This window comes from Oryctolagus cuniculus, chromosome 12 (assembly GCF_964237555.1).
Source record: "Oryctolagus cuniculus chromosome 12, mOryCun1.1, whole genome shotgun sequence".
Lineage (NCBI taxonomy): Eukaryota > Metazoa > Chordata > Mammalia > Lagomorpha > Leporidae > Oryctolagus > Oryctolagus cuniculus.
In genome coordinates, this window is record NC_091443.1 from 51,640,326 (window position 1) to 51,666,043 (window position 25,718).

At 58.5% G+C, this 25,718-nt stretch overlaps 1 protein-coding gene and 1 non-coding gene across 2 annotated transcripts; both read left to right on the forward strand.

Annotated features, from left to right (window-relative positions):
* The first annotated feature begins 1,039 nt into the window (after positions 1-1,039).
* MYH6 (myosin-6) lies at positions 1,040-24,691 on the forward strand. The gene is made up of 38 exons (XM_051822673.2): positions 1,040-1,128; positions 1,443-1,655; positions 2,773-2,916; positions 3,149-3,305; positions 3,406-3,433; positions 3,571-3,682; positions 3,950-4,042; positions 4,621-4,684; positions 4,905-5,003; positions 5,418-5,521; positions 5,619-5,757; positions 6,652-6,920; positions 7,165-7,335; positions 8,413-8,722; positions 9,288-9,358; positions 9,615-9,702; positions 9,790-9,907; positions 10,040-10,163; positions 10,425-10,561; positions 12,093-12,348; positions 12,487-12,729; positions 12,868-13,044; positions 13,311-13,456; positions 13,693-13,783; positions 16,056-16,445; positions 16,683-16,809; positions 16,911-17,029; positions 17,313-17,509; positions 18,017-18,200; positions 18,343-18,508; positions 18,610-18,734; positions 20,089-20,397; positions 20,742-20,945; positions 22,069-22,194; positions 22,286-22,561; positions 23,533-23,628; positions 24,158-24,292; positions 24,615-24,691. Exons 2-38 carry the CDS (start codon positions 1,455-1,457, stop codon positions 24,636-24,638), a joined length of 5,820 nt encoding a protein of 1,939 aa, XP_051678633.1. The 5' UTR covers positions 1,040-1,128; positions 1,443-1,454; the 3' UTR covers positions 24,639-24,691.
* Positions 17,697-17,753, forward strand: MIR208A (microRNA mir-208a). Its single transcript, NR_162580.1, has one exon. It is a non-coding gene; the product is annotated as a microRNA mir-208a (primary transcript).
* Positions 24,692-25,718: the final 1,027 nt, after the last annotated feature.

Sequence of the window (25,718 nt, forward strand, 5' to 3'; positions counted from 1 at the left end):
AGCTGGCTAGTAGACGCCTGCTCCAGCTCACAGGTCCAGGTCTGAGAGTGTCGGGAGACACTTGCAGCCTGGGCTGTGTGAAGACAGGCCTGGGTAAATGGGAGAGGGTAGGGGACAAGGAAGGGAAACTGCAGCTGGGGGGCAGGGGACAAGCATTCGTCCTATATGAAAAGGTGACCCTCACCCCAGTGTGCTCAACTCACCCTTCAGGTTAAAAATAACCGAGGTAAAGGCCATGGTGGGGCGGGGGAGGTGGTGGAGAAGGTCCTGTCTTCCCACTATCTGCCCATCAGCGCTCTGGAGGGGCGGAATGTGCTCAAGGACTAAAAAAAGGCCCTGGAGCCCGAGGGGCTGGGGCAGCAGACCTTTCATGGGCAAATCTGGGGGCCCTGCCGTCCTCTTGTCACCTCCAGAGCCAAGGGATCAAGGGAGGAGGAGCCAGGCAGGGAGAGAGGTGGGAGGGGGTCCCTCCGGAAGGGCTCCAAATTTAGGCAAGGGGGTGGGGGAAGTGGCATATAAAGGAGCTGCAGCGTTGAGGGCAGCCAGACTCCTGCAGCCCAGGTAAGTGTGGTTTGTGCAGGGGCGCTGGGCAGCTGTGCACAGGGACCCTGCCTTCCTGGGAGTGAGCTGCAGGGCAGGCGGGGGCCCACGGGTTCTGCTGGAAGCGCCCTTCTCCAGCCCTGTGGCAGGTCCATGAGGAGCGCGACTCCTGTCTCCTGTCTCTCTGGTTCCCTGCCCGGTTCTCAGCACTTTCTCCCTCCTTTGGGTGGCTTCCTGCCCGTTGGCCCTGTGCTGCTTTGCCTCCCTGTCTTGGTCAGCACTTGTCCCAGTCCTCAATCTCCGTCTCCCTCCTTCCTTGCCCTCCCTTCGTGCCTGTGTGTTCTTTTCTCCCTGCCTTTCTCTGTTTCTGTCTCTGCTTCCACACCCCTGCCCTCCCACATTCACTCACTCTGCATCCCTTCCTTTCTTCCTACTCCCTGCCGGCCCACCCTGCTGGTGTCTGTCGGCTCTCTGGGCTGGGCCTCCTCGTCCCATCACTTGTCTCCATGGTTCTCTTCTCTGCACTTTGTGGCTCCTGCTCCTCCAGTGGTTCAGATTCTCCGGGATTCCCTGTGAGGAGAGAGTCAGGTGAGCGGCACCCAGTCTCCTCTGCAGACAGCAGAGCAGGCTTTCTCCAGGAGCCAGGTCCGCTGTGCCCACCCCTCCCCCGGCAACCCCAGGCACTCCTTCCCCCCATGCCGACCTCTTACAAAGATCCCCCCTCAGCCCCAGCTGAATGGGGTGGGTGGCCCCAGGCAGATCCTTTCACTGGGTAATGAGAGGAGAGCAATAGGTCCTGGAAAGGAGGTGGTGGGGCAAGGAATGGGAATGGGAAAGACAGGGTCACCCACGAAAGCCTGAGTCTGCCTCGGGAGTCACAGGACCCCCTGTCTTGGCCCCAGGGGAGAGGCAAGATGGATGACTCCCAGATGGCCGACTTTGGGGCGGCAGCCCAGTACCTCCGCAAGTCTGAGAAAGAGCGTCTGGAGGCCCAGACACGGCCTTTCGACATCCGCACTGAGTGCTTTGTGCCCGATGACAAAGAGGAGTTCGTCAAGGCCAAGATCGTGTCTCGGGAGGGAGGCAAGGTCACCGCCGAAACCGAGAACGGCAAGGTGTGTGGAGCTCAGTGCCGAGGCGGGGCGGGGGTTGGGGGTAGGGAAGGAGCCAGGGTGAAGGTGCAGAGCTGGGGAAGAGCTCCAAGGCAGGGTAGAGGATGCCAGATGGGCAGCATCGGCACCTTCACAGACAGATCTGGGCCAGTGCAGCAGGATGCCGCCACCAGACACACATCCCCCTTGCCGGACAGGAGGCTGGCCGGGGGAGCCCCAGCTGTTTTACCCCGCAAAAGAGCCTTGCAGATAAACAGAGCAGAGACACAGCACTGAAGGACACTCCCTTCCTTGCACTTGCATCCCTCCTCTGCCTCGGATTTCCCCCGTGGATCCACATCCCCACATCAAGGACAAACTCTCAGACCCAAATGAACACAAACAACAGGAATGTGTGAGCTTAACCCTCAATCCTGGGGCTGGTGTATGGCACTCAGAAGCCCCTGGCCCTGCGTTGCCAGTCATGAGAATCAGCAGTAAGTCACTCCAAGCTGTGTGCCTCACACTCACCGGCCGGATGCGGCATCCCATTGAGGTGTGGGATGGGCCACAACTCACTGGGGGCTTTGACGCTGATGCCAGCTCTGCCACTAGCTAGTCACTGCAGGCAAACCATTTGATCAGTTAGAGCCACAGCTTCCTCTACTTCCAACCGGCAGGATCTCATGACACCATGACATGATGACAACTGCCAATCAAACCACATGACAGTGATGAATGGGGAGTGCAGGGTGGACGGTTGGCGGTCTGCTCTGAACAACTGCCTTCCTCAACACCAGCCCTAGGGGACGGCCTGGGGGTTGGGGAAGTGTGTGCGTGCACAGATCGGAGAGCCTCTGGTTCCCAGGCTTGCCCCTAGACACCGGAGGGTGACCACGGGCACAGGTCTGGGGAAGTGGCAAGAGGAAGGGAGTCGAGCATAGTCTCTAGCCTGGGAAAGACAGCAGCAGGTGCACCATCTGGGGAGCTCTGGGGTAGGGGCTTGAGCAGAGGCTTGCAAGAGCAAGGCCAAGGCTGTGTCCTGGGAGGAGGTGAGCCGCAAGGCTGACAGGTGCACGCAGGCAGAGGCCCCAGGCGACACGTGCTCAGCCCCGTCCTGCTGCCCGGGCTTCCTCTCCAGACGGTGACCGTGAAGGAGGACCAGGTGTTGCAGCAGAACCCACCCAAGTTCGACAAGATCGAGGACATGGCCATGCTGACCTTCCTGCACGAGCCCGCTGTACTCTACAACCTCAAGGAGCGCTACGCGGCCTGGATGATTTACGTGAGTGCTCCTGTCCCCCCCCCCCCCCACACACACAGGGTCTCCCCTCCGGGAGGGAGGCCAGAGACCAGGGGGACTTTCCCAAGGAGAGGGGCAGGTATTCTCCCAAGGGACGCCAACCTCCTCTCCCCCTCTCCCTGTCCCTGGTCGGCTGCAGGGAAGCCCCTGCCTGCCCGCTGCCCTCCTGGACTCTCCCTGCCCACCTTACACCCAGCCCTGTCTTCTGCTCCAGACCTACTCGGGCCTCTTCTGCGTCACCGTCAACCCCTACAAGTGGCTGCCGGTGTACAATGCAGAGGTGGTGGCCGCCTACCGGGGCAAGAAGAGGAGCGAGGCCCCGCCCCACATCTTCTCCATCTCTGACAATGCCTATCAGTACATGCTGACAGGTGAGCCCGGAGGCCCCGGCCCTGTGACCCGCCCCCTGACCCCATCACCCAGCTATGCCCTTGGCCCTGACCTCACTGCCTCGCCTCCTTTCTCTTCCAGATCGGGAGAACCAGTCCATCCTCATCACGTGAGTGAGCACTGTCCACAAACAGTGGGTTGTGAGGTGCTAGGCCCTGGTTGCTGGGCCTGAGAGAGACGGGAGGAGTGGGCAGGGCTGTGTGCCTTGGGGAATGCTGGGATCCTGAACCCTGGTTGGTCCCACAGCGGAGAATCCGGGGCGGGGAAGACAGTGAACACCAAGCGTGTCATCCAGTACTTTGCCAGTATTGCAGCCATTGGTGACCGGGGCAAGAAGGACAACGTCAATGCCAACAAGGTGCCGTGTGGGCTGCAGGCTCCACAGAGAGAAGGCCTGGGGGCAGGCGGACCCAGCTCTCCCCAACCCAGTCCGGGGGAGCAGTGCACCAGCGCCACCCGGCGGGGTTCCTGAGTGTGGGGCCTGGGCACAGCCCTTGGGAGCTACACACTCACCAGGGGTTCATCCACCCCCCCTCCTTCCCCGGGCTCAGGGCAACTCCCTGTCCCCCTCCACCTCCAAGAAGGGGATGCAGGATAAACCCCCACCCTGCTCCCCCTACTGCAGGGCACCCTGGAGGACCAGATCATCCAGGCCAACCCCGCCCTGGAGGCCTTCGGCAACGCCAAGACCGTCCGGAACGACAACTCCTCGCGCTTCGTGAGTGCCCTCGGCTGCTGCCCACTGGTCTCCTCCAGCCCTGATGAGAAAAGGGGGTGCTGACTGTACTCTGTGTGGCTTTGGGTTAACAACGCGCATGCACACACCCCAAACCCTCCCAACCCGACTGGCGTCCTGAGCTCCGGCAGTCCCCATGGCCAAGTGACAGGCTGGTTCTGGTTTTGCTGCTGTTTCGGGTTTGTCTTAAGAGTGTTTCCAGAGCTCTTCCACACCAGAAGTGGGAAGAAAGCACAGGCTCTGGAGCCAGAGACCCGACTGGCTCCCCGAGTCCCAGACTTGGAGCCCAGCTCCTCCAGCTGTGACGCAGGGGTGATAAAACCCGCCTTGCTCAGGGTGCTGGGAGGACTGCTTGACATGCCGCGAGAAGCCTTCCCCTGGGCTTCCACTCTAAGATCCCCGGTGTATGTGGGGATGGGCACCCTGTTCCGTTTCACTGATACCAAGTAGGTCATGGACATTTTCCAGAACCTTCCAGGGCATTCTGGGTTGACTTGAGGCCCCAGATTTCATCCTGTCCCTTCAGGCCAGGTTCCTCACTCTGTCCCACCCACCCCCAGGGAAAATTCATCAGGATCCACTTTGGAGCCACTGGAAAGCTGGCTTCTGCGGACATAGAGACCTGTGAGTGCCACACGCAACCCTCGCTCCCCGGGGCCCTCTGCTCCGTCTCCTCCAGCATCTGGGTGGCCGGGTCTCGTCATTTCCTTCGTCTTCTGTCTTCATCCACACTGGCATCTGGCCTTCAAAGCTCCCCTTCTCCCTGGCTCTCCCCTCTCCCCATGCAGGGGATCCTGTCTCCCCAATCTCCACCCTCTTTCCCTCGTCCCCCTCTCCCCCTCAGACCTGCTGGAGAAGTCCCGGGTGATCTTCCAGCTGAAGGCTGAGAGGAACTACCACATCTTCTACCAGATCCTGTCCAACAAGAAACCGGAGCTGCTGGGTGAGCCGCGCTGCCCTCCCCACCCCACCCCTGCTTCCCTTGCTCTCCCCTTCCCCACTTGGGACTGCTCACACTGGCCTCTTGCCTCCGCCAGGCTCTGCCACGCGCCTGACTCCTCACTCGCTTCTCCTCTTCCTGTCCGACTTCCTCCTGCTCTTCCTTTGCCTCAGCTTCCCCCTGGCGTCATTCCCCCACCATGTGCCCTCTTGCTTTCCCGGGGGACCTGGGGTCTTTCCTGCCAGGGCCCCTTCTCCTCTTTCACTTCCGCTGGAGTCTCTCCTGGTGCTGACTCTCCTCATCCTCCTCTCCTCCTGCTCCCTCTCCTCCTCCTCCTCCATCCTCCACCTGCTCTCCTTCCCCTCCCCCTGCCCTCTCCCTGCCCCGTTGGCCCGGCCCGGCCCTTGTCTGGCGCAGACATGCTGCTGATCACAAACAACCCCTACGACTACGCCTTCGTGTCCCAGGGAGAGGTGTCCGTGGCCTCCATCGACGACTCCGAGGAGCTCATGGCCACCGATGTGAGCGAGGAGACGGGTCTGGGTGAGTGGGTGGGAGGCCCTGGGAGCTCCGAGAGGCCGCTGCCAACCCCCCTCGTGGCCTCTGGCTCTGTCCCAGAACGCCTTCGACGTGCTGGGCTTCAGTTCTGAGGAGAAAGTCGGCATCTACAAGCTGACGGGCGCCATCATGCACTACGGAAACATGAAGTTCAAGCAGAAGCAGCGTGAGGAGCAGGCGGAGCCGGACGGCACCGAAGGTGCGCAGGGCAGGCAGCCGTGGGGGAAAGACCTGAGGGGCCAGCTGGGCTGACTGGACCTGTCCCCGGCTTTGTGCCGGAGACACTCGCCCGGTTGCGGAGGACTCCCAAGAAGCATCCAAAGTGGTGCCATTCAATAGTTCTTCATGAGTTAGGTCGACAACAGTGTTGCTTGGACCGCAACAGAGAAAGCGAAAGAAACCAGAAAAGTAGGAGGAGCAGCCGGTCAGAGAGCTGCGCTGGTTTCCGGGGCAGACCCCGCCCCCAGCCGTCTGGCCCCGCCCCCAGACTCTCCTCAGAGCCTCGCCAGGTCTCTGACCGCTCACCATTCCCAGACTGGCACCCCTTCTCCAAGTCTGTCCAGATAAGAACCAAGCCTGGGTTTCACGAAGTCTTGAAATTACACCCAATAAATCCCCCTCTAAATAGAGAAATCTCCATACTGGATGGCGCATTGAGGGGTTGGGGGAACTGTCCTTCTGATGCTGAGGCCTGAATTTCCCAGCCAGTCCTAGAGGTCAGCAGATGCATTGAAAGCAGGACACGCCCAGGCCCCGGCTAGGTACTGGGGTGGGGGACAGGAGCAGGGGACTCCTAGTCCATCAGCCACACCCCTGCCCTGAGGAGGTGAGGAGGGGCTGGCTGAGGGTGGGCACGGGTGCTCACAGATGTGCTGGTGGAGGACAAGCCTGGAGACGCCCAGCAAAGAGAGGCAGAGCTGCGGGGGAGCTGCTGGATGAAGGGGCCCGGGGTCCAGCCTGGCTCCAGCATGCAGTGGCTGAGTGACTGTGGCAAGCCTGGTGGCCTTCCTGTTCTCCAAGCCCTCCTCTTTAATGAGAGGGGTTGGTGCAGAGGTGGTTTAAGTGCCCATTTCTTCCTTTCCTTCACAACCAGATGCTGACAAGTCCGCCTACCTCATGGGGCTGAACTCCGCTGACCTGCTCAAGGGGCTGTGCCACCCTCGGGTGAAAGTGGGCAACGAGTACGTCACCAAGGGGCAGAACGTGCAGCAGGTGTACTACTCCATCGGGGCTCTGGCCAAGGCCGTGTACGAGAAGATGTTCAACTGGATGGTGATGCGCATCAACGCCACGCTGGAGACCAAGCTGCCGCGCCAGTACTTCATAGGCGTCCTCGACATCGCGGGCTTCGAGATCTTTGACGTGAGTCGGGGCAGCCCTGGGAGTGGGAAGGATTTACCTGCCACTTAGGGAGGCCCAGCTGTGGGCCGGGCACCGGTAGGCAGTGCAGATGGAGCAGTGACAGAGGCGGTCGGCATCCCTGTCTTCAGGGGCGGATCTGCTGGGAGGGGACAAACCACACCCCTGCGTGGCTCGGGTACAGCTCAGCTCCGTGCCACAGGGACACCCACCCCCTGACCGGCTCCCTCACCCCCTCCCTCTGCAGTTCAACAGCTTTGAGCAGCTTTGCATCAACTTCACCAACGAGAAGCTGCAGCAGTTCTTCAACCACCACATGTTCGTGCTGGAGCAGGAGGAGTACAAGAAGGAGGGCATCGAGTGGGAGTTCATCGACTTCGGCATGGACCTGCAGGCCTGCATCGACCTCATTGAGAAGGTGCCACTTGGCCCCACCGCCCGGGTCTCCCTCCTCTGCCCCATCCCAGTCACAGGGGCGACCCCATTCCTTCCATCCCCGAGAATCCCAAGCCCCTCTATAGACCCACCTTCTACCCTCTGTGAGGGCTAGCGCCTTGCACCTTGTCCCCTGTGTGACAGTCACCTCCCGTCATACAGAACAAGGTGCAGGGAAGGAGAGGACTCTTGGCCCCTCTGAGCACCTGTGAGAGGTGTCACTCATGGAAACACTCCCAGGCTGAAAGTAGAGACGTTTGGCTTCCCATCCCCTTCCTCTTTGCTGAGAAATAAGCCAGTGTCCAGCCCCGTTTGTCTGCAGGCATTCCTTAGAAGGGATGGGGGAGGGGGCTGATGGGAGCTCCCCCTCGTGCCAGTGCAGACTGCTGCCGGTGCAGGGCCCTCAGGATCTGACCTTCACCCAGGCCACCCCTGCATTCAGAAAATGACCCATGAGCTTTGGATCATTATTCAGAGATTCTCAACCAGGATCCTCAGCTCCCAGAGACCTCAGACTCCCCTGAAACTCTATAGGGAAAAGTGTACATGTGTGTGTGCATGCACCTGTGCTTTCCTAAAGAGACGGCCCGTGGCTTAATCAGACGCACAGAAGGATTCCTGTCCCCGAGCTCTGGAGGGCAGAGTGTTGTGCCAAACTTGGATCCCTCCAACTGTGCTTTGAAAAATTGTCAGTCTCCTTTAACAGGGTGTAGCCAGCTCCTGTAGTCTGCTGCCCCCAACACACATCTGTCGGGCCCTGGGGCCCTGGGCCGTCAGGAAGAAGGGATTCTATTGCTAGGCACTGCGGGCCTTCAGGGGTGTCTAGGAGTGCATAGTTTGTTGCTGGGTCCATTGGGGCAGAAAGGTCAGACACGAGAGGATTTCGATGAACTGAAGGAGTATGGGCCTGCTATCTTGGGGTGGGAGGAGCCGGCACAGGCTGCCTCTGGCACCTCTGCGGTACTGGGCTGCAGAGTCTTCTCTCTGTCAAAGCGTGGGACCCTGAAAAGCCGCGAGTGTGCTCAGTGACTCTCACTCCACCTCCCTGCCCCACCTGCAGCCCATGGGCATCATGTCCATCCTGGAGGAGGAGTGCATGTTCCCCAAGGCCACTGACATGACCTTCAAGGCCAAGCTATACGACAACCACCTGGGCAAGTCCAACAACTTCCAGAAGCCACGCAACGTCAAGGGGAAGCAGGAAGCCCACTTCTCCCTGGTCCACTACGCCGGCACCGTGGACTACAACATCCTGGGCTGGCTGGAGAAGAACAAGGACCCTCTCAATGAGACGGTGGTGGGCCTGTACCAGAAGTCCTCCCTCAAGCTGATGGCCACCCTCTTCGCCACCTATGCTTCTGCCGACACTGGTAAGGGGCACACTGCATTGGGCCAGGGAGCTTCTGGGAGTGCAAAGAGTTAGGGTGCAGAGTCAGGCAGTCCTCCTGTATCTCTCCTGTCATACCTGCCATTTCCACCTTTTTCTATGTATGTTGGTGCGCATGTCCAGTTGTGAACAACTAGTGGTCAATGAGGGTGACACCTGCATGGCAGTGCCACATCCAGCAGGGAGCTGTACGTGCAGGAGTTCTCAATGAACACTGAGAGGGTTCCCCAACAAATGATAGAACAAGGGAGCCTCCAGTTCAGAGAAGAGAGAGAAAAGATGTGAGTTGGAGAGGATGAAGTGTAAGAAGAGAAGTGGAGGGCAGGCTTAGAAGATAGGAGGGGTGGGGGTAAGGACTCTGACATGACCTCAGTCCCTACTGTGTAGCAAGCACTGGTGAGCTACCCTCGTGCCTGCCCTGATCCACCCGCCTTTACCTGGGCAGTGACCTGCCCAAAGTCACCCAGCTGCTGCATGGCTCAGCCCTGCCCATCCGTAGGCTCCTCAGATGTTGAGCCCATGCTCATTGTCCTTTCTCTTGTTATTAGCGGACACTGGCAAAGGCAAAGGAGGCAAGAAAAAGGGCTCGTCCTTCCAGACAGTGTCAGCTCTCCACCGGGTAAGCAGGGGCCCTGTTGCAGGTGCCGCAGGCCAGAATCTTTCCTGATGCTCCAAGCCGGGTAGGAGAGACGCTAGAGCTTCATGATCATTTTTGGTGTAAAGTCTATCTGGGCTTGCGCTTATATCATGAGTTATGTATCAAGCTCTTGTCCCTTGGCTGGTTCCAGGGGCCCCAGGGTGTCTGGGGCCCAGGGCTCAGGGACCTAAAGGATGCTCCTTGTGTCTGCTAATTCCCCTGCCTCATGCACGCACAGGAAAATCTGAACAAGCTGATGACCAACCTGAGGACCACCCACCCTCACTTCGTGCGCTGCATCATCCCCAATGAGCGGAAGGCTCCAGGTGAGCCATGGGGAGGCTTGGGTTTGGGGAGGATGCCTGACATTCACTTGCCCCGAGGCTGACCCTCCCCATCCTCTCCTGCCGCAGGGGTGATGGACAACCCCCTGGTCATGCACCAGCTGCGTTGCAACGGCGTGCTGGAGGGCATTCGCATCTGCAGGAAGGGCTTCCCCAACCGCATCCTCTACGGGGACTTCCGGCAGAGGTGGGCACCACCGGGGCGCAGCAGGGCTCAGGGGACAGGGGTGGGCTGGGGTAGGGGAGGGGCGTCTGCAGGTGGGCCTGGAAAATCCTGTAGGCAGGGGAGAGGGGTGACTCCAGGCATTTCCCTCTGCAGGTACCGCATCCTGAACCCAGCGGCCATCCCTGAGGGCCAGTTCATTGACAGCAGGAAGGGGGCGGAGAAGCTGCTGGGCTCCCTGGACATTGACCACAACCAGTACAAGTTCGGCCACACCAAGGTGAGTCTGGAGCCACACTGGATGGCTCCAGGGCGGATGGCCATGATGAGGGGAGCAGCTGGGAGCACAGGACACTGAACCCAGGCTCCTGACTTCCTCTCTCAACCCAAGGACAGGAACCCCAGCTTTGCTTCTGTATTATTTTTTTGCATTTTCACAGTCAAGTCTAGAAGGCATGGGTGACAGGTCCCTGGGAGCCACTCCTGCTTCTCCCGAGGGCACCCCTCTCTGAGGCTGCGCCCCACCCCCTGCCCTTTGCAGGTGTTCTTCAAGGCCGGGCTGCTGGGGCTGCTGGAGGAGATGCGAGACGAGAGGCTGAGCCGCATCATCACGCGCATCCAGGCCCAGTCCCGGGGCCAGCTCATGCGTGCTGAGTTCAAGAAGATCCTGGAGCGCAGGTGAGTCAGGGAGGAAAGGAACAGGCGCCCCAGGATGTGACCCGAGGCAGACAGCAGTGCCAACCAGTGTGGATCTGAAGATGCGGCTGCAGGCCCTGGTTCTGCCCTTCACAAGCTACTTCTGGGCCTCATTTGGAATTCTTTAAAATGACGACTCCAGTGAGATACCACTTAACACTCTGGGTTGATAAAAATTAAGAAGTCTGACCCACTGCTTAGGGGAGTATAAATTAACACAACCTCTATGGACAGCAATTTATCATTAAAGTTGAACAATGAGGGCCAGCGCCACGGCTCACTAGGCTAATCCTCCTCCTTGTGGCGCCAGCACACCGGGTTCTAATCCCGGTCGGGGCGCTGGAGATTCTGTCCCGGTTGCCCCTCTTCCAGGCCAGCTCTCTGCTGTGGCCCAGGAGTGCAGTGGAGGATGGCCCAAGTCCTTAGGCCCTGCACCCCATGGGAGACCAGGATAAGTACCTGGCTCCTGCCTTCGGATCAGCGCGGTGTACCAGCCGCAGTGCACCGGCCACAGCGGCCATTGGAGGGTGAACCAACGGCAAAGGAAGACCTTTCTCTCTGTCTCTCTCTCTCACTGTCACTCTGCCTGTCAAAAAAAAAAAAAAAAAAGTTGAACAACGACATGCTTTCCAATCCATTGTTGAGTGCATTCCCACAGAAGAACTCCTACACATGCACACCATGAGACGAGAAAGGATCTTCAGAGCAGCACTGATCATCATAGCAAACATCTGGGAACAAACCGAATGCGTATCCACAGGGGAATGGAGAGATACTGGTGTGGTCAGTCAGTGGGATATTAGAAAGCAGGAACATGAATGAGCTACAACTGCACGATACAGTATGTTTGAACTAGAAAAGCAAATTGTTGAGTGAACAAAAAGCAAGTCACACAAGTGTTTGTATACTTTGGTACAATTTTTATGAAGCTCAGAATTAATAAAACCCAGCAATATGTTCGTTAAAGATGCACACATGTATGGTTAAAGTGTTTCCTGTAAACATAAGGATGCAGAAAACCAGATTAGTGGCTGCTTCTGGCGGGTGCCTGCAGAAGGGGTTCAGGGAGGAGCCCACAGGTGGATCCAAAGGCTGGGAGTGGCCCCTGCTGAGGCTGTGGGTTCTTTGAGAGTTGTTTTGTTTTCATGCTTCATAACTTACATGCATAGTAGACATTCTGACATGTAGCACGCTACATGATTTTAACATATCTTAGGTTCGTATGAGCGTGGAAATACTGACCCTAGCTGGCTGTGTAAGTGGTAGCTTCCGCTACTGTTGTAGCCCCAGCAGGAATGATAAGAACTGCCATTCAATTGAACTGATTAATTAAACAACTCCCATCTCCATGCTCATTGGAGAGAAGTTGGGAGTGGGAGTGCACACAGAGGCTGAGGCTGCCCTCCAGGGCCCACAAGCCACGGAGATGGGGGGTAAGCTGGGTGCAGTTGGTCCCATGGCTGGGAAATGCTCTCACACAGTGCCCCTCCCTGGCCCCCTGTTCCCCCGTCAGGGATGCCCTGCTGGTCATCCAGTGGAACATCCGGGCCTTCATGGGGGTCAAGAACTGGCCCTGGATGAAGCTCTACTTCAAGATCAAGCCCCTGCTGAAGAGTGCAGAGACGGAGAAGGAGATGGCCACCATGAAGGAGGAGTTTGGGCGCATCAAAGAGTCCCTGGAGAAGTCGGAGGCCCGCCGCAAGGAGCTGGAGGAGAAGATGGTGTCGCTGCTGCAGGAGAAGAATGACCTGCAGCTCCAAGTGCAGGCGGTGAGGCCACCTGCTCACCCCTCAGCTCTCTGCCCTCCTCCCGCAGATTCCAGCCCACCTCGTCTCCAGGGGCGGGGAGCCCAGGAGCTCCAGCCATGCTGCAGTCCCTGAACCTCTCCTCTCTTCTTCTTCTTCCAGGAACAAGACAACCTCAATGATGCCGAGGAGCGCTGCGACCAGCTGATCAAGAACAAGATCCAGCTGGAGGCCAAGGTGAAGGAGATGAACGAGAGGCTGGAGGACGAGGAGGAGATGAACGCCGAGCTCACCGCCAAGAAGCGCAAGCTGGAAGACGAGTGCTCCGAGCTCAAGAAGGACATTGACGACCTGGAGCTGACGCTGGCCAAGGTGGAGAAGGAGAAGCACGCAACCGAGAACAAGGTGAGGGCAGCACCCGCTGCCTCCAGCCGGGGGCTCTGCAGGATTCCCAGACCAGAATGTGGTCCTGATCCTTGGCACAGGGATGTCCCTGGGCTGGTGACCTTGGGCCCTAACGGGGATGGGTCTTCGGGTTGGCAGGTGAAGAACCTGACAGAGGAGATGGCTGGGCTGGACGAGATCATCGCCAAGCTCACCAAGGAGAAGAAAGCTCTGCAAGAGGCCCACCAGCAGGCCCTAGATGACCTTCAGGCTGAGGAGGACAAAGTCAATACTCTGACCAAGGCCAAGCTCAAGCTGGAGCAGCAGGTGGACGATGTGAGTAGTAAGAACCATGCTCCGTCTCTCAGCCAACAGCAATAGCCAAGGGGTTCCTGATCCCTGAAATTAGCTTTTACAATCCCTCTAGCCTCCCTGCTCTCTGCAGTTCCTCTCCAGGCTGGGTCTCTAAATCCTTTGTGTTTTCAGGATTTCTCTGCTGGGTTGACTTCCAATCCCTGTAGCCTTCGAGTGAACGGAGCGGAAGAGCATGCACTGTGGATCTCAGGTTTTCCACGCTTTGTCTATTGTCTTCTCTCCCATAGCTGGAGGGATCCCTGGAGCAGGAGAAGAAGGTGCGCATGGACCTGGAGCGAGCCAAGCGGAAGCTGGAGGGTGACCTGAAGCTGACCCAGGAGAGCATCATGGACCTGGAGAATGACAAGCTGCAGCTGGAGGAGAGGCTCAAGAAGTAAGAGCCTGGGGCTGCAGCGGGCGCTCATGAGAGTGTCTGGCTTCGTAGCTGGAGTGCCGGGGGCTAAGCACCACTGGTCACAGCTGCCCTGGACACACGGGAAATGAGGTCCACCACGGCCCTCCCTGTTGGCTCTCTGGGCCAGGGGAGGGAGCTGGTTCTGGCATTCTGAGGCTAGAGAAGAGGATGACCCCAGAGGGAGGAGGACCACTGTTGCCCCCATTCTTTTCCAGGAAGGAGTTTGACATCAGTCAGCTGAACAGCAAGATCGAGGATGAGCAGGCACTGGCCCTCCAGCTGCAGAAGAAGCTGAAGGAAAACCAGGTGATGCTCTTCCCAGCGCAGCCCAGGGCAGGCAGGAGGGGAGACTGGAGCCCAGGGGCCCTGAGGTGACCCAGGCTGCGGGGGCCGCTTGGGTTCTGCATGCCATCTGAACTCCAGGCAGACTCAGAGACCCAGCCCTCTGTGACTCCCAGGCACGTGTGAACACCAACTTCCCCCTAGAGAGCAAGAATGTATTATTTCAGAAAAATTATAGTTGGGGGAGAATCCTACCTACTAGAGGGGCCTCTCTTTCTGAGATAATACCCTGCCTCACAGCTTTATGTGCTGGGACAAAGGAGGGGGTCTCCTTCCTTGGCCACTGCTGCCCTTGGCGTGGGGGGAGTAAAAGAACCTTCTTGCAGTGCCTTCCTAATGGGCCGCTCTGCTCATGGTTTTCCTGGTGCTGACTCCAGCCACCAACCCAGACTGAAGCCCCCGGGGCACCCCATGGGCATGCGGTCCCCCTGTGGCCAAGCAGTCAATACCTACAGCCTTTAGCCAGGCTCTGAATCTCAGGTTCTCTCCTCATCTGTAAAATGGGAGTGACAGGCCCAGAGGAGATAGCGTGTGTGACAATGTTTGTGTTAGGAAACGTTCTATAAAGGTTGCTTTAATGTAGTTCGGGTTGGAGACCTCAACCAGGTGGGACTCTCTTTGTATTCCACACACCTCTTGTCTCTCTGCAAGATGAGATTAAATGAACACCATAGTCTTCCTTACCTTGAGTGTGCTTCAAACTTAAAAAAAAAAAAAAAAGTAAGGCAGAGACAGAGAAAGAGATCTTTCATTTGCTAGGTCACTCCCCAAATGGCCACAATGAAGCCAGGAGCCAGGAGCTTATGTGGCATGGGCCCAAGCACTTGGACTGTCTTTGGCTGCTTTCCCAGGCACATTAGCCAGGAGCTGGATCAGAAGTAGAGCAGGCAGAACTCGAACCAGTACCCATATGGGATGCCCGCGTCACAGGTGGCAGCTTAACCTGCTGCACCACAGTGCCAGCCGCTGTACTTCGGACTTTAACATGCTTTTAGTCTTGGGTTACACAGCCCTGGGAGCACTAAGGCAGGTACTGTCATCCCCACTTTCTGGCTGCAGAGGCTGCATGGCCAGGTCTGGATGTAGAGACCCCAAGGGCAACAGGCTCTCAGCTACTGGGGGCAGGAGCTCTCATTTTCCAGACAGACTGTGGACAGAAGAAGGAACCAGTCTCCCTGTCACCAAGGCCCAGGCTGCCAGTAACATTTAGCAGGATTCCTCTGCCCAGGGGCTGGCCCGTGTCCCGTGAAAATTCGCCTTCCCATTTCTTGGATGCCTTTTCTTGGTTTTGAGAATAATGAGCCATTCTCAGGTTCTTCTGCCCTGAATCTTTGGCCTCTTGGACCCAAAACAACACAGCGGTGTTGGCATTGGTCCTCCCTCTTCCAGCCCAAGCCTTGCAACACAAGTCCCACCTTCTCCATCCTGGGAGCAGAGGCATGGGGGTCTTCCTGCTTACAGCTTCCACCATGCACAGTACAGGGGAAATGGCCATAACCCCAGATGAAGGGGATCCTGGGAGCCCCCCTTTGTTCCTGGCTAGCCAGGCAACAGCTCAAAAATGGTAGTCAGAAATTCTCCAGGTTTAGTCAAGACCAAGGCTAAAGCCAGAAAGGTGAGGAAGAGGAGGACGCTCTGCCAGCACTCACCTGGCCTGGAATGGAGCAGTCGAGCTGGGACCCAGTCCTAGGCATAAGCAAATCAGGCCCTGGAAAGTGAGGAAAGAGCGGACTGAACTTGGCGGCTCACTCAGAAACTCTCGAAGATATTTGTTTCCAGGCATATTGTTGCCAATACTGATAAAATGCAAACACCCACACTCCTACCTTACAGAGAGCAGAGCAGGGCCTAGCGAGTCTGTAGACTCTGAGGTTCGCGGTCTCACGAGATCTCAGGGTCCCCCTCCAGCATAGATTCCCAGGATCCAGGGCTGCACATGCTTAGACTGGATCTGGGATGCCCTCAGGAAATGCCTTGAAGGTTTGGTTTCCATCAGATTCCACTCGGTGGCCTAGGCACTGTGGGATGTACAGCGGCATCCCTGGCCTCTACGCACAAGATGCAACTCCCCAACAAGTCGTGGTCATCAGAATTGTGTCTAGACATTGCCCTAACTGAGAGCCACTGCCCATGAGGAACCTGACGGCCAGGATGTCCTTCAGTGCCCTGGAGGTGGGGGGACTCCGGCAGAGGGGTGGGGGCAGTGGGGTCCTGAGCCCTCTGTGCCCCGGCCCAGGCCCGCATCGAGGAGCTGGAGGAGGAGCTGGAGGCCGAGCGCACTGCCAGGGCCAAGGTGGAGAAGCTGCGCTCCGACCTGTCCCGGGAGCTGGAGGAGATCAGCGAGCGGCTGGAGGAGGCCGGCGGGGCCACGTCCGTGCAGATTGAGATGAACAAGAAGCGCGAGGCCGAGTTCCAGAAGATGCGACGGGACCTGGAGGAGGCCACGCTGCAACACGAGGCCACGGCCGCCGCCCTGCGCAAGAAGCACGCGGACAGCGTGGCCGAGCTGGGCGAGCAGATCGACAACCTGCAGCGGGTGAAGCAGAAGCTGGAAAAGGAGAAGAGCGAGTTCAAGCTGGAGCTGGATGACGTCACCTCCAACATGGAGCAGATCATCAAGGCCAAGGTGGGCCCCACCCTCGGTGGCCTTCTCTTCCTCTCTGCCCTGACCGTCGCCTACGTCTGTCTCCCAGACGTCTTCCCTCCTATAATTCATGTCCTTCCTTGGAACTATGCCCCTCCCACACTGCCCAGGCCACTTCCCTGTCCCTGAGTTCCCCCACCTCTGCCCTCTACTCCTCCCTCTCTGATCGACCCAGCCCCTGCCCCCACTCACCCTCCCTGCGTCCCTTCCTGCCTGAAGGCAAACCTGGAGAAAGTGTCCCGCACGCTGGAAGACCAGGCCAACGAGTACCGCATGAAGCTGGAGGAAGCCCAGCGCTCCCTCAACGACTTCACCACCCAGCGAGCCAAGCTGCAAACCGAGAACGGTGCGTGCCCGACCAGCGCTTGCCTGCCCCTGGGAAGGGCATTGATTGCTCCCTGTGGGAGGGGGCGTGGAGACCCACAACTCCTGCATTCCCACCTCCAGGAGAGCTAGCCCGGCAGCTGGAGGAGAAGGAGGCGCTGATCTCCCAGCTGACCCGGGGCAAGCTGTCCTACACCCAGCAGATGGAGGACCTCAAGAGGCAGCTGGAGGAGGAAGGCAAGGTGAGGGCCCGGCCGGGGGACAGTGCAGAAGGCTTGGCGGTGGCCTGGACGCTGGAGGGAAGCCCCCCGCTCCATGTAGGCTTGCTGCCTTTGGCTCTGTGACACCCCAAAGTCAGTTAATGCCTCTGTCCTTCTTTGTAAGGATCCTGGTTGGGCAAACCGGGGAGCTACTCACAGACCTGGAGATTCCTCCTGGATGCTCGGCCAAAGGCAGTGGATGTAGGAAGGGTGCAGAGAATGGGGGACAGGGATGCCCTCTGATCTGGCGCCCGCCTCTCCCCAGGCCAAGAACGCCCTGGCCCACGCGCTGCAGTCGGCCCGCCATGACTGTGACCTGCTGCGGGAGCAGTACGAGGAGGAGATGGAGGCCAAGGCGGAGCTGCAGCGCGTCCTGTCCAAGGCCAACTCGGAGGTGGCACAGTGGAGGACCAAATATGAGACGGACGCCATCCAGCGCACCGAGGAGCTGGAGGAGGCCAAGTGAGTGCCCCGCAGCTCCCGCCGTGACTCTCGGAAGGAGAAGCAAAAGGACCTGCGGTGGGGACAGGCAGAGGGCCTGTAGGAAAGCAGCTGGGGTTGAGAGAGAGAGAGAGAGGTGATGGGAAGAAAGTCTGGATCCCGAACTCTTTGAGTCCTGGCTGGCCCTGACCCACTTCCTGTGACAGGCGAGCTTTTAGCCCGGGTTATACCTGATGCTCACGTATAAGACGAGCAAAAAGCTTGTTGGTCAGAGGAGCTACCGTCGATGAGCCTGGCTTGGGGGAAGGGTCCCCCAGCTGCGGCTACCCGTAGGGAACAGGCCTGGGTGATCTGTGCTGGGGGCTCTGCTCCAGGCCCTCAAAGCCTAGGCTTCCTCCAGCTTGGGATTCTAGCACCCCCCAAGAGCTATGGGGAGGCAGGAGGCCTCAGCAGTTGGGGGTGGGGAGTGGTCATCCCGGGGCCCCATTGTTGCCAAGTGGAGTCACGCACACCCCCTTCCCCCGGCAGGAAGAAGCTGGCCCAGCGGCTGCAGGACGCCGAGGAGGCCGTGGAGGCCGTCAACGCCAAGTGCTCCTCACTGGAGAAGACCAAGCACCGGCTGCAGAACGAGATCGAGGACCTCATGGTGGACGTGGAGCGCTCCAACGCTGCCGCCGCCGCCCTGGACAAGAAGCAGAGGAACTTCGACAAGGTGGGCCCCGGGGTGGGGCCGCAGCCAGCGCACAGGCCCGGGCGGGCGCTGGGCATCGGGGCCAGGCCAGGCCCGTCCTCCCTGGAGGCGGGGCTGGGACCAGGGGCTGGGGGTCCCGCACTATGAGCCTGGTCTGGGGCAGATCCTGGCCGAGTGGAAGCAGAAGTACGAGGAGTCGCAGTCGGAGCTGGAGTCCTCGCAGAAGGAGGCGCGCTCCCTCAGCACCGAGCTCTTCAAGCTCAAGAACGCCTACGAGGAGTCCCTGGAGCACCTGGAGACCTTCAAGCGGGAGAACAAGAACCTGCAGGGTGCGCTGGGGGCCGAGGGGCCAGGGAGGGGTGGTGGCAGGGACGGCCAGGCTGGGTCAGGGGAACGCAGGCTTTGAGCTTTCCGGCCCTCTGATCCCCAGAGGAGATCTCTGACCTGACGGAGCAGCTGGGAGAAGGAGGCAAGAATCTGCACGAGCTGGAGAAGGTCCGCAAGCAGCTGGAGGCCGAGAAGCTGGAGCTGCAGTCGGCCCTGGAGGAGGCCGAGGTGAGGCCCGCAGCCGCCCAGTCTGCCCGGCTGTCTCACCTGGCAGGGGCCCTGGCCCCACGACAAGATCTTTTCACTCCTTTTTCTTTTTCTTTCCTTTTTTCTTTTTTTCCCTGATGGTATAAAATGCTCTTATTCCATTGAAAAATACAAATTATACAAAGACAAAAATCTTGCACTTATAGAGTTTGCAGTGAAATCTGCCACTCCCGACCAGCCAGACCCCTGGCGTTCACTCTTAGCTGCTTTTTCTTAGTTCAAGGTCATATACCCACTACCTGTGACCACGTCCAAAGCCAGAGTTGGCAGGAGGGGAAATGTCACAGTCAGATTGTAAGCCAGAGGCCTTGGTTCCCACTAGGTTGTCAAAGCTGCAACCTGGCACCCCAACACTGCTCAGATGGGAGAGGGGCATGTTGGCCCAGGATCAAACAGCCCTGGGGCACAAGCTTGATTTGAGGACCTCCAATGTGTGGCTGGACAAGGTCCTTAAGCTCCCTGTGCCTCGGCTTTCTCATCTGTAAGATGGGATTAACTGTGCATACCCAATAAGATCGAATGAAGGTAAAATAAGCATGTGAGCTCATTATTTCTGTTCACTTCTTTTTTAAAAGATTTATTTATTATTATTTATTTGAAAGGTAGAGTTACAGAGAGGCAGAGGCAGAGAGAGAGGTCTTCCATCCACTGGTTCACTCCCCAGATGGTCGCAATGGCCTGAGCTGCACTGATCCAAAGCCAGGATCCTGAAGCTTCTTCCGGGCCTTCCATGTGGGTGCAGGGGCCCAAGGAGTTGGGCCATCTTCCACTGCTTTCCCAGGCGCATTAGCAGGGAGCTGGCTCGGAAGTGAAGCAGCCAAGTCTCAAACCAGCACCCTTATGGGATGCCGGCACTGCAGGTGGAGGCTTAGTCTGCTATGCCACAACAGTGGCCCCTTCTGTTCACTTTTAAGAACCCAGGAATAGCCCTGTGGTTGGGGGCTTCTGACTTTTCCCACTAAAGAGTGAAGTCCTGGGAAACAAAGACATAGTTGCATTTGTGGCTATGAAAATTCCTCCTTTTCTCCATAGTATTTTCGATGGGTCAAACATAGGTACGATGTAGATGCTGGAGGGTCTGGCAGGTGTGAGGTCCAAATCCACTCCCGGACAGAGATAGCCCAGGGATTCCGGAAGCCCAGGGAGTCCAACAGCCCGAGGGCCTGGGGAACAGTACCACCTCCCTGCCTCTTTTCGACCCTGCTTCTCCCGGCCACAGTCCTGGCCGACACTCTGCACCCTCTGGGCCTGTCTCACCCCTTCCTTCCCTGGGCCCTGACGGTCAGCCTCACCCTCCTCTCCCCACCCCTGCCAGGCCTCCCTGGAGCACGAGGAAGGCAAGATCCTCCGGGCCCAGCTGGAGTTCAACCAGATCAAGGCGGAGATCGAGCGGAAGCTGGTGGAGAAGGACGAGGAGATGGAACAGGCCAAGCGCAACCACCTGCGGGTGGTGGACTCACTGCAGACCTCCCTGGATGCAGAGACGCGCAGCCGCAACGAGGCCCTGCGGGTGAAGAAGAAGATGGAGGGCGACCTCAACGAGATGGAGATCCAGCTCAGCCAGGCCAACAGGACGGCCTCCGAGGCCCAGAAGCACCTGAAGAACGCCCAAGCCCACCTGAAGGTAACAGAAGCAGAGGCTCTTGGGAGCCGGTGGGTGGGCAGAATCTGTGGGTGGGCGGGATGGGCTGGGCTCAGAGGAATGATGAAGGCCAGAGCATGGCACTGGGGCAACACATGGGAGAAAGTGGCTGGAGGCCGGAGGGATGGAGCATTGGCCGGGCCCTACGGTGTGCGTGTGTCCTGGGCCAGTCTCCAGCCTCCAGCCTAGCGTGTCGATGAGGGGTGTGCCTCCCTGCTTCCCACTGATGAGGATACTGAACGCTAGGTGAGGTGTGTGTCAGACCGCAGATGAAAGGCCCTGATGGTATGGGGTCAGGTATCCCAGCGTCATCCCTCCCCTGGCAGGACACCCAGATCCAGCTGGATGACGCGGTCCGGGCCAATGACGACCTGAAGGAGAACATCGCCATCGTGGAGCGGCGCAACGCGCTGCTGCAGGCCGAGCTGGAGGAGCTGCGGGCCGTGGTGGAGCAGACGGAGCGGTCTCGGAAGCTGGCAGAGCAGGAGCTGATCGAGACCAGCGAGCGGGTGCAGCTGCTGCACTCCCAGGTGAGGGCGCCAGGGGCCTCCGCGGGGAAGCATCAGAGCCCAGTACATCCACTGAAACCAGGTGTCTGAATGAGCGTGTCCGCCCAGGATCACAGATCAGTTCATCTCTTGGGCCACCTCTCATCTCTGCTGTCTTGAGAAGGAAGTCCAGACTTAAAAGTGAAGAGGGTGGTGATTCATGGGTGGTGCCTGCTAAATCTGGGGGCAGTGGAATGCCTGCTGTCATTGATAGCCTTGATCCAGAAGACAGGCTTCCGCTTGCTCTGTAAAGATGAGAGTCGGGGACCTTAAAGAAGCACAGCCACATCTGCTTGTGCACCAGACTGGGAGAGCACCGCTTGTTTTGCAGTCCCACCCAGACTGTTTTCAGCCACACTCTGCCACGAGCTCTTGTGCCCACTGATTGCAGTGCCTGGTGGGTTGTGTAACCTAGGCTGTGTGAGAGTGCCGTCATCCACTGACCTCGTCCCCTCTTCCTTACCACTCAGCATTCTTTCTAGAACCATATTCATTTCCAGAACGTTGTTCTGGGAAACAAGTTGTTTCCATTTCCATGCCCCTGCATCAACTTGTGATTGAAGAGCCCGACAGCCTTTGGTGCTTGAAGTCTGTCTTCAAGGCTGAGTGGTTGCACAAAGAACATCCGGGACATTGTTGTTCTCTTAGGAAAAGGGAACACTGGCACAAAACGAGGGCTCTCTCAGAAGCGGGGCTTGGAACTTAAGACTAAACAGTCACTTAAAAAAAGATTTATTTCTTTGAGAAGCAAAGTTACAGAGAGGGGCAGACAGAGAGAGAGGTCTTCTACCCACTGGTTCACTCTCCAAATGGCCACAATGGCCAGAGCTGGGCCAATCTGAAGCCAGGAGTCAGAAGCTTCTTCCGGGTCTCCCACACAGGTGCAGGAGCCCAGGCACTTGGGCCATCTTCTGCTGTTTTCCCAGGCCATTAACAGAGAGCTGGATCATAAGAGGAGCAGCCAGGACTGGAACTGGCTCCGTAGGCGAAGGCTTAGCCTACTACACACAGCGCTGGCCCCTAAACAACCACTTATGCTCTCTGAAGTGGACCGAGGTAACAAGTCCACGAGTGGGTGTGACCCTTTGCTCTCCTCCCGCCCCAGAACACCAGCCTCATCAACCAGAAGAAGAAGATGGAGTCGGACCTGACCCAGCTGCAGACGGAAGTGGAGGAGGCGGTGCAGGAATGCAGGAACGCCGAGGAGAAGGCCAAGAAGGCCATCACGGACGTGAGTCCCCCACCCCGCCCTCCCGCGCCAAGGGGCTGGCCGGTGTGTGAGGGCCTGACCCCAGCGTGTGCCGCCCCGCCCCCGCGCGCAGGCCGCCATGATGGCGGAGGAGCTGAAGAAGGAGCAGGACACCAGCGCCCACCTGGAGCGCATGAAGAAGAACATGGAGCAGACCATTAAGGACCTGCAGCACCGGCTGGACGAGGCCGAGCAGATCGCCCTCAAGGGCGGCAAGAAGCAGCTGCAGAAGCTGGAGGCGCGGGTGCGGGAGCTGGAGAATGAGCTGGAGGCCGAGCAGAAGCGCAACGCGGAGTCGGTGAAGGGCATGAGGAAGAGCGAGCGGCGCATCAAGGAGCTCACCTACCAGGTGCGCGCGCTGTGCCCTGGCTGCCTTCCGGGACCCCAGGCCACCTGCGCCTTGAGACGCTGTCCGTAGATTCGTTTTCTTTCTCGGGAGTCCGTGTGGCTTGAGTCTGTGGATTTTTCTAGCAAGTGGAGAACCTACTACTTCCTCAAAGTTGTTTTTCAAGAACTAAGAGCTCCACCAGGACAGCTTCAGAGCGGTCCAGAGGCCCCTTCCACCTTTGTGGGGCGCGTTAGGGAGGAGAGTCAGGGGGTGGGAAATGGCAGAGAACTTCCCCACGGCCAAGGGAAGGCTTTAGAGAAAGAAGATCCCAGCATGTTCCAAGACCTCCGTGTGCTTAGGTCAGAGCTTCTGCCTGTACTCTGTACTCATCACAGTGTGCCTGTCGGGGGAGAGACCAAGGAGACAGGGGAACTGGCCCATTTGACAGATGGATCCCAGAGACAAGACAGGGTGCAGTGCTAGAACCGTGGATTTGGCACGGACAGAAGCACGCACCAGGAGCTGATAGGGGGATGACTGGTTAGGTATTGCAGCCAGTGTTCCTGGCCCACTGCAGTACTGTCGTGTTAGAGTACTGGGCTATCATAGATCAGAATAACGTGAGCCATGAGGGTGCGCCTTCTTTCTGCATTCCTCCTTAGCCCTGGTCACTCCTGAGCCACTGGCCGAGAGCACGTGTGTTGCTCTGCTCCCCACGCTGGGGCTGGAACAGAGCCAGTGCCTCTTTCTTACCTGCTCAGGAAGTTCAGAGCCGCACCCCCCCCCCAACACACCCAGCCCCCAGAGCTTGGTGGATCCTGGACTGAGAACATTGCCTTGCCCTCTTTGCGTCAGAGATGGAATCTCCCCCACCGCGCTCTACCCTGGGCGCCTGGAAGGCGGCAGCTGAGGCATGGCGAGGAGCTAGAACAATGGGGAACAGAAAGGCGATGGCGCTTACTCCTCCCTGAAACCTCCTTCTCCCCCTGCAGACGGAGGAGGACAAGAAGAACCTGCTGCGGCTGCAGGACCTGGTGGACAAGCTGCAGCTGAAGGTCAAGGCCTACAAGCGCCAGGCCGAGGAGGCGGTGAGTTCATGATTTTCTCTCTCGCCGTTCATCAACGCACTTATTATGTGCGAGAATCGATGCATGTCCACCACGCATGGTGGGGCTCGGACAAAGGATTGCTCTAAATGTGAACATTTATTATAATAGCTGGTACGGTCAGAGCTATGTCAGGCACTCTGACTCAGCAGAAGCAAGGCACCTGCCCCCACGCATATAACCTATGCACCATAAGTCCACGTGAAGGCAGTGGGGACACTGATGCAGGACAGGGGGCAGATGACGCTTAAGGCAGGCCAGCGGCCTTGACATTGGGCTTAGCAGGTGACTTCCTTCCCAGTGGAGGAAGACTTCCAAGCAGACAGGAAAGTGCATGTGAGGTGCTAATGGAGAACCTGGGCTGGGGGGCGTCCCTCCGAGGCATGCTGGGACAGATGGGATGACGTTCTGGGGGGCTCCCTACCAAGCAGCATGGGATTCACTTTGGGAAGTGGGTGGTGGCCATGCAGGACACGATTGAGGAGGTTCCTCCCGCGCCCCACCCCCACAGGAGGAGCAGGCCAACACCAACCTGTCCAAGTTCCGCAAGGTGCAGCACGAGCTGGACGAGGCGGAGGAGCGGGCAGACATCGCGGAGTCCCAGGTCAACAAGCTGCGGGCCAAGAGCCGCGACATCGGCGCCAAGGTGGGTCCCTCCCCCAGGGGCTCCAGTAGCCACCCGAATCAGCACACCCCCTGACATGAGTGCCCCTCGGGGTGGGCAGCCCTCACAGCCCTGAGGGTCCTACAGCAGCTGCTTAGGGCAGCCCCCAAAGACTGGAGTCTCTGCTGGATGCCCCGTCTTTCCCCTAAACCACAGCACCCCTAGCAAGGGACCCCAAGGTCCCAGCGGCCCAGCCAGTCCCATGCTGTGGGCATCTCCCTTCAGCCACTGGAAACCCTAGGGATGCTCCCCACACCCCATCTCTCTTGCCAGCTGCCACTCACATCTCTCCTTCCTTTCTCAGCAAAAAATGCACGACGAGGAGTGACGCCGCCTCCGGAACCCCGCTCTTGTTAACCCGCAATAAACACGAGTGCCTGACTCCGCCTGCGCCCATCTGTCTTTCCCACCAGCTGTCCAGCCTGCAGCAGGAAGGCTGCTGCCCCAGGAAAGGGGGTGGCCCCAGCCCCTGTGAGCAAGCCAAGGCAGCCAAAGCTCCCACAGCTGTAGAGGAGGGAACCAAGGCCCAGAGAAGTGAGGTGTCCCACCTGCGGCAGCACAGCTGTGAGACCCAGCTCTGCTCAGTATGCACCCAAGCAAAGAGAAGGGGGCGTTTCCAAAGTGGAGAACAGCAAGGCTCCAATTCCAGATGCCAAGAGGCAGATTTTGGTGCCGAGGCTGAAGCTGCCCTGCACCTGCTGCACCTCAAGGCTGCAGGGCTTGAAGTTATTCTGGGACCCCTGTTCTCTGCGCAATTAATTTCCCACTGATGCCAGGAGAGGTTTGGAGCTGCATGAGGACCAGGATACAAGGAAGTGGGGGACAGGTCCCAGCCTGGCTGTCAGCTCCTGCTGTCAGTTCTCACCTCTGTGGGCCGGGGTCTCACCATGAGGGCTCCTGGAGTCCACGTGCAGCGTGGGGCAAGCCTGGGCTTTGCTAGTCTCCCACCCAGACACAGACAAGCCTGGGAGCACAGACAGGTTCACACCACCCATCACATTTCTGCTCTCTTTGAGCTACTGGGACAGTCCAGCCCAGGGTACACAGCCGCTCAGGGGACTGGGCTGGACTTCGTACCATCTCATCCCTTTACCTGGCAGCCTTCTGGCAACTCCCCTAGCTGAACCTCTTCTTTGCCTCCTCTGAGGCTGTACCCACCCCTGCCCCAACCAAAGCCAGCCTGCTAGTCCTGCAAATAGACTGTGCATACAACCCTAAGAACCACAAGCAGACACCTTCTGAGAAACAAACAGTCCAACTGGTTCTAGCCCGGGAGAACTGCCAGCGCTGAAGCAGAGCCAGGATTGAGGGCAGAAAACCAGGGCAGCGGGTGGGCATTGTGGCATGGGGGTTAGGACAACCACATGCCATATCAGAGTTCCTAGTTCAAGTCCCTGCTGCTCCACAC

Bases quoted from the DNA above. Each gene is read 5' to 3' on its own strand.
- MYH6 (XM_051822673.2), top strand. From the start codon at position 1,455: ATGGATGACTCCCAGATGGCCGACTTTGGGGCGGCAGCCCAGTACCTC. The intron at 13,045-13,310 runs GTGAGTAGTAAG...TCTCTCCCATAG, and splicing joins TGGAGCAGCAGGTGGACGAT to CTGGAGGGATCCCTGGAGCA. The intron at 16,810-16,910 runs GTGCGTGCCCGA...TCCCACCTCCAG, and splicing joins CAAGCTGCAAACCGAGAACG to GAGAGCTAGCCCGGCAGCTG.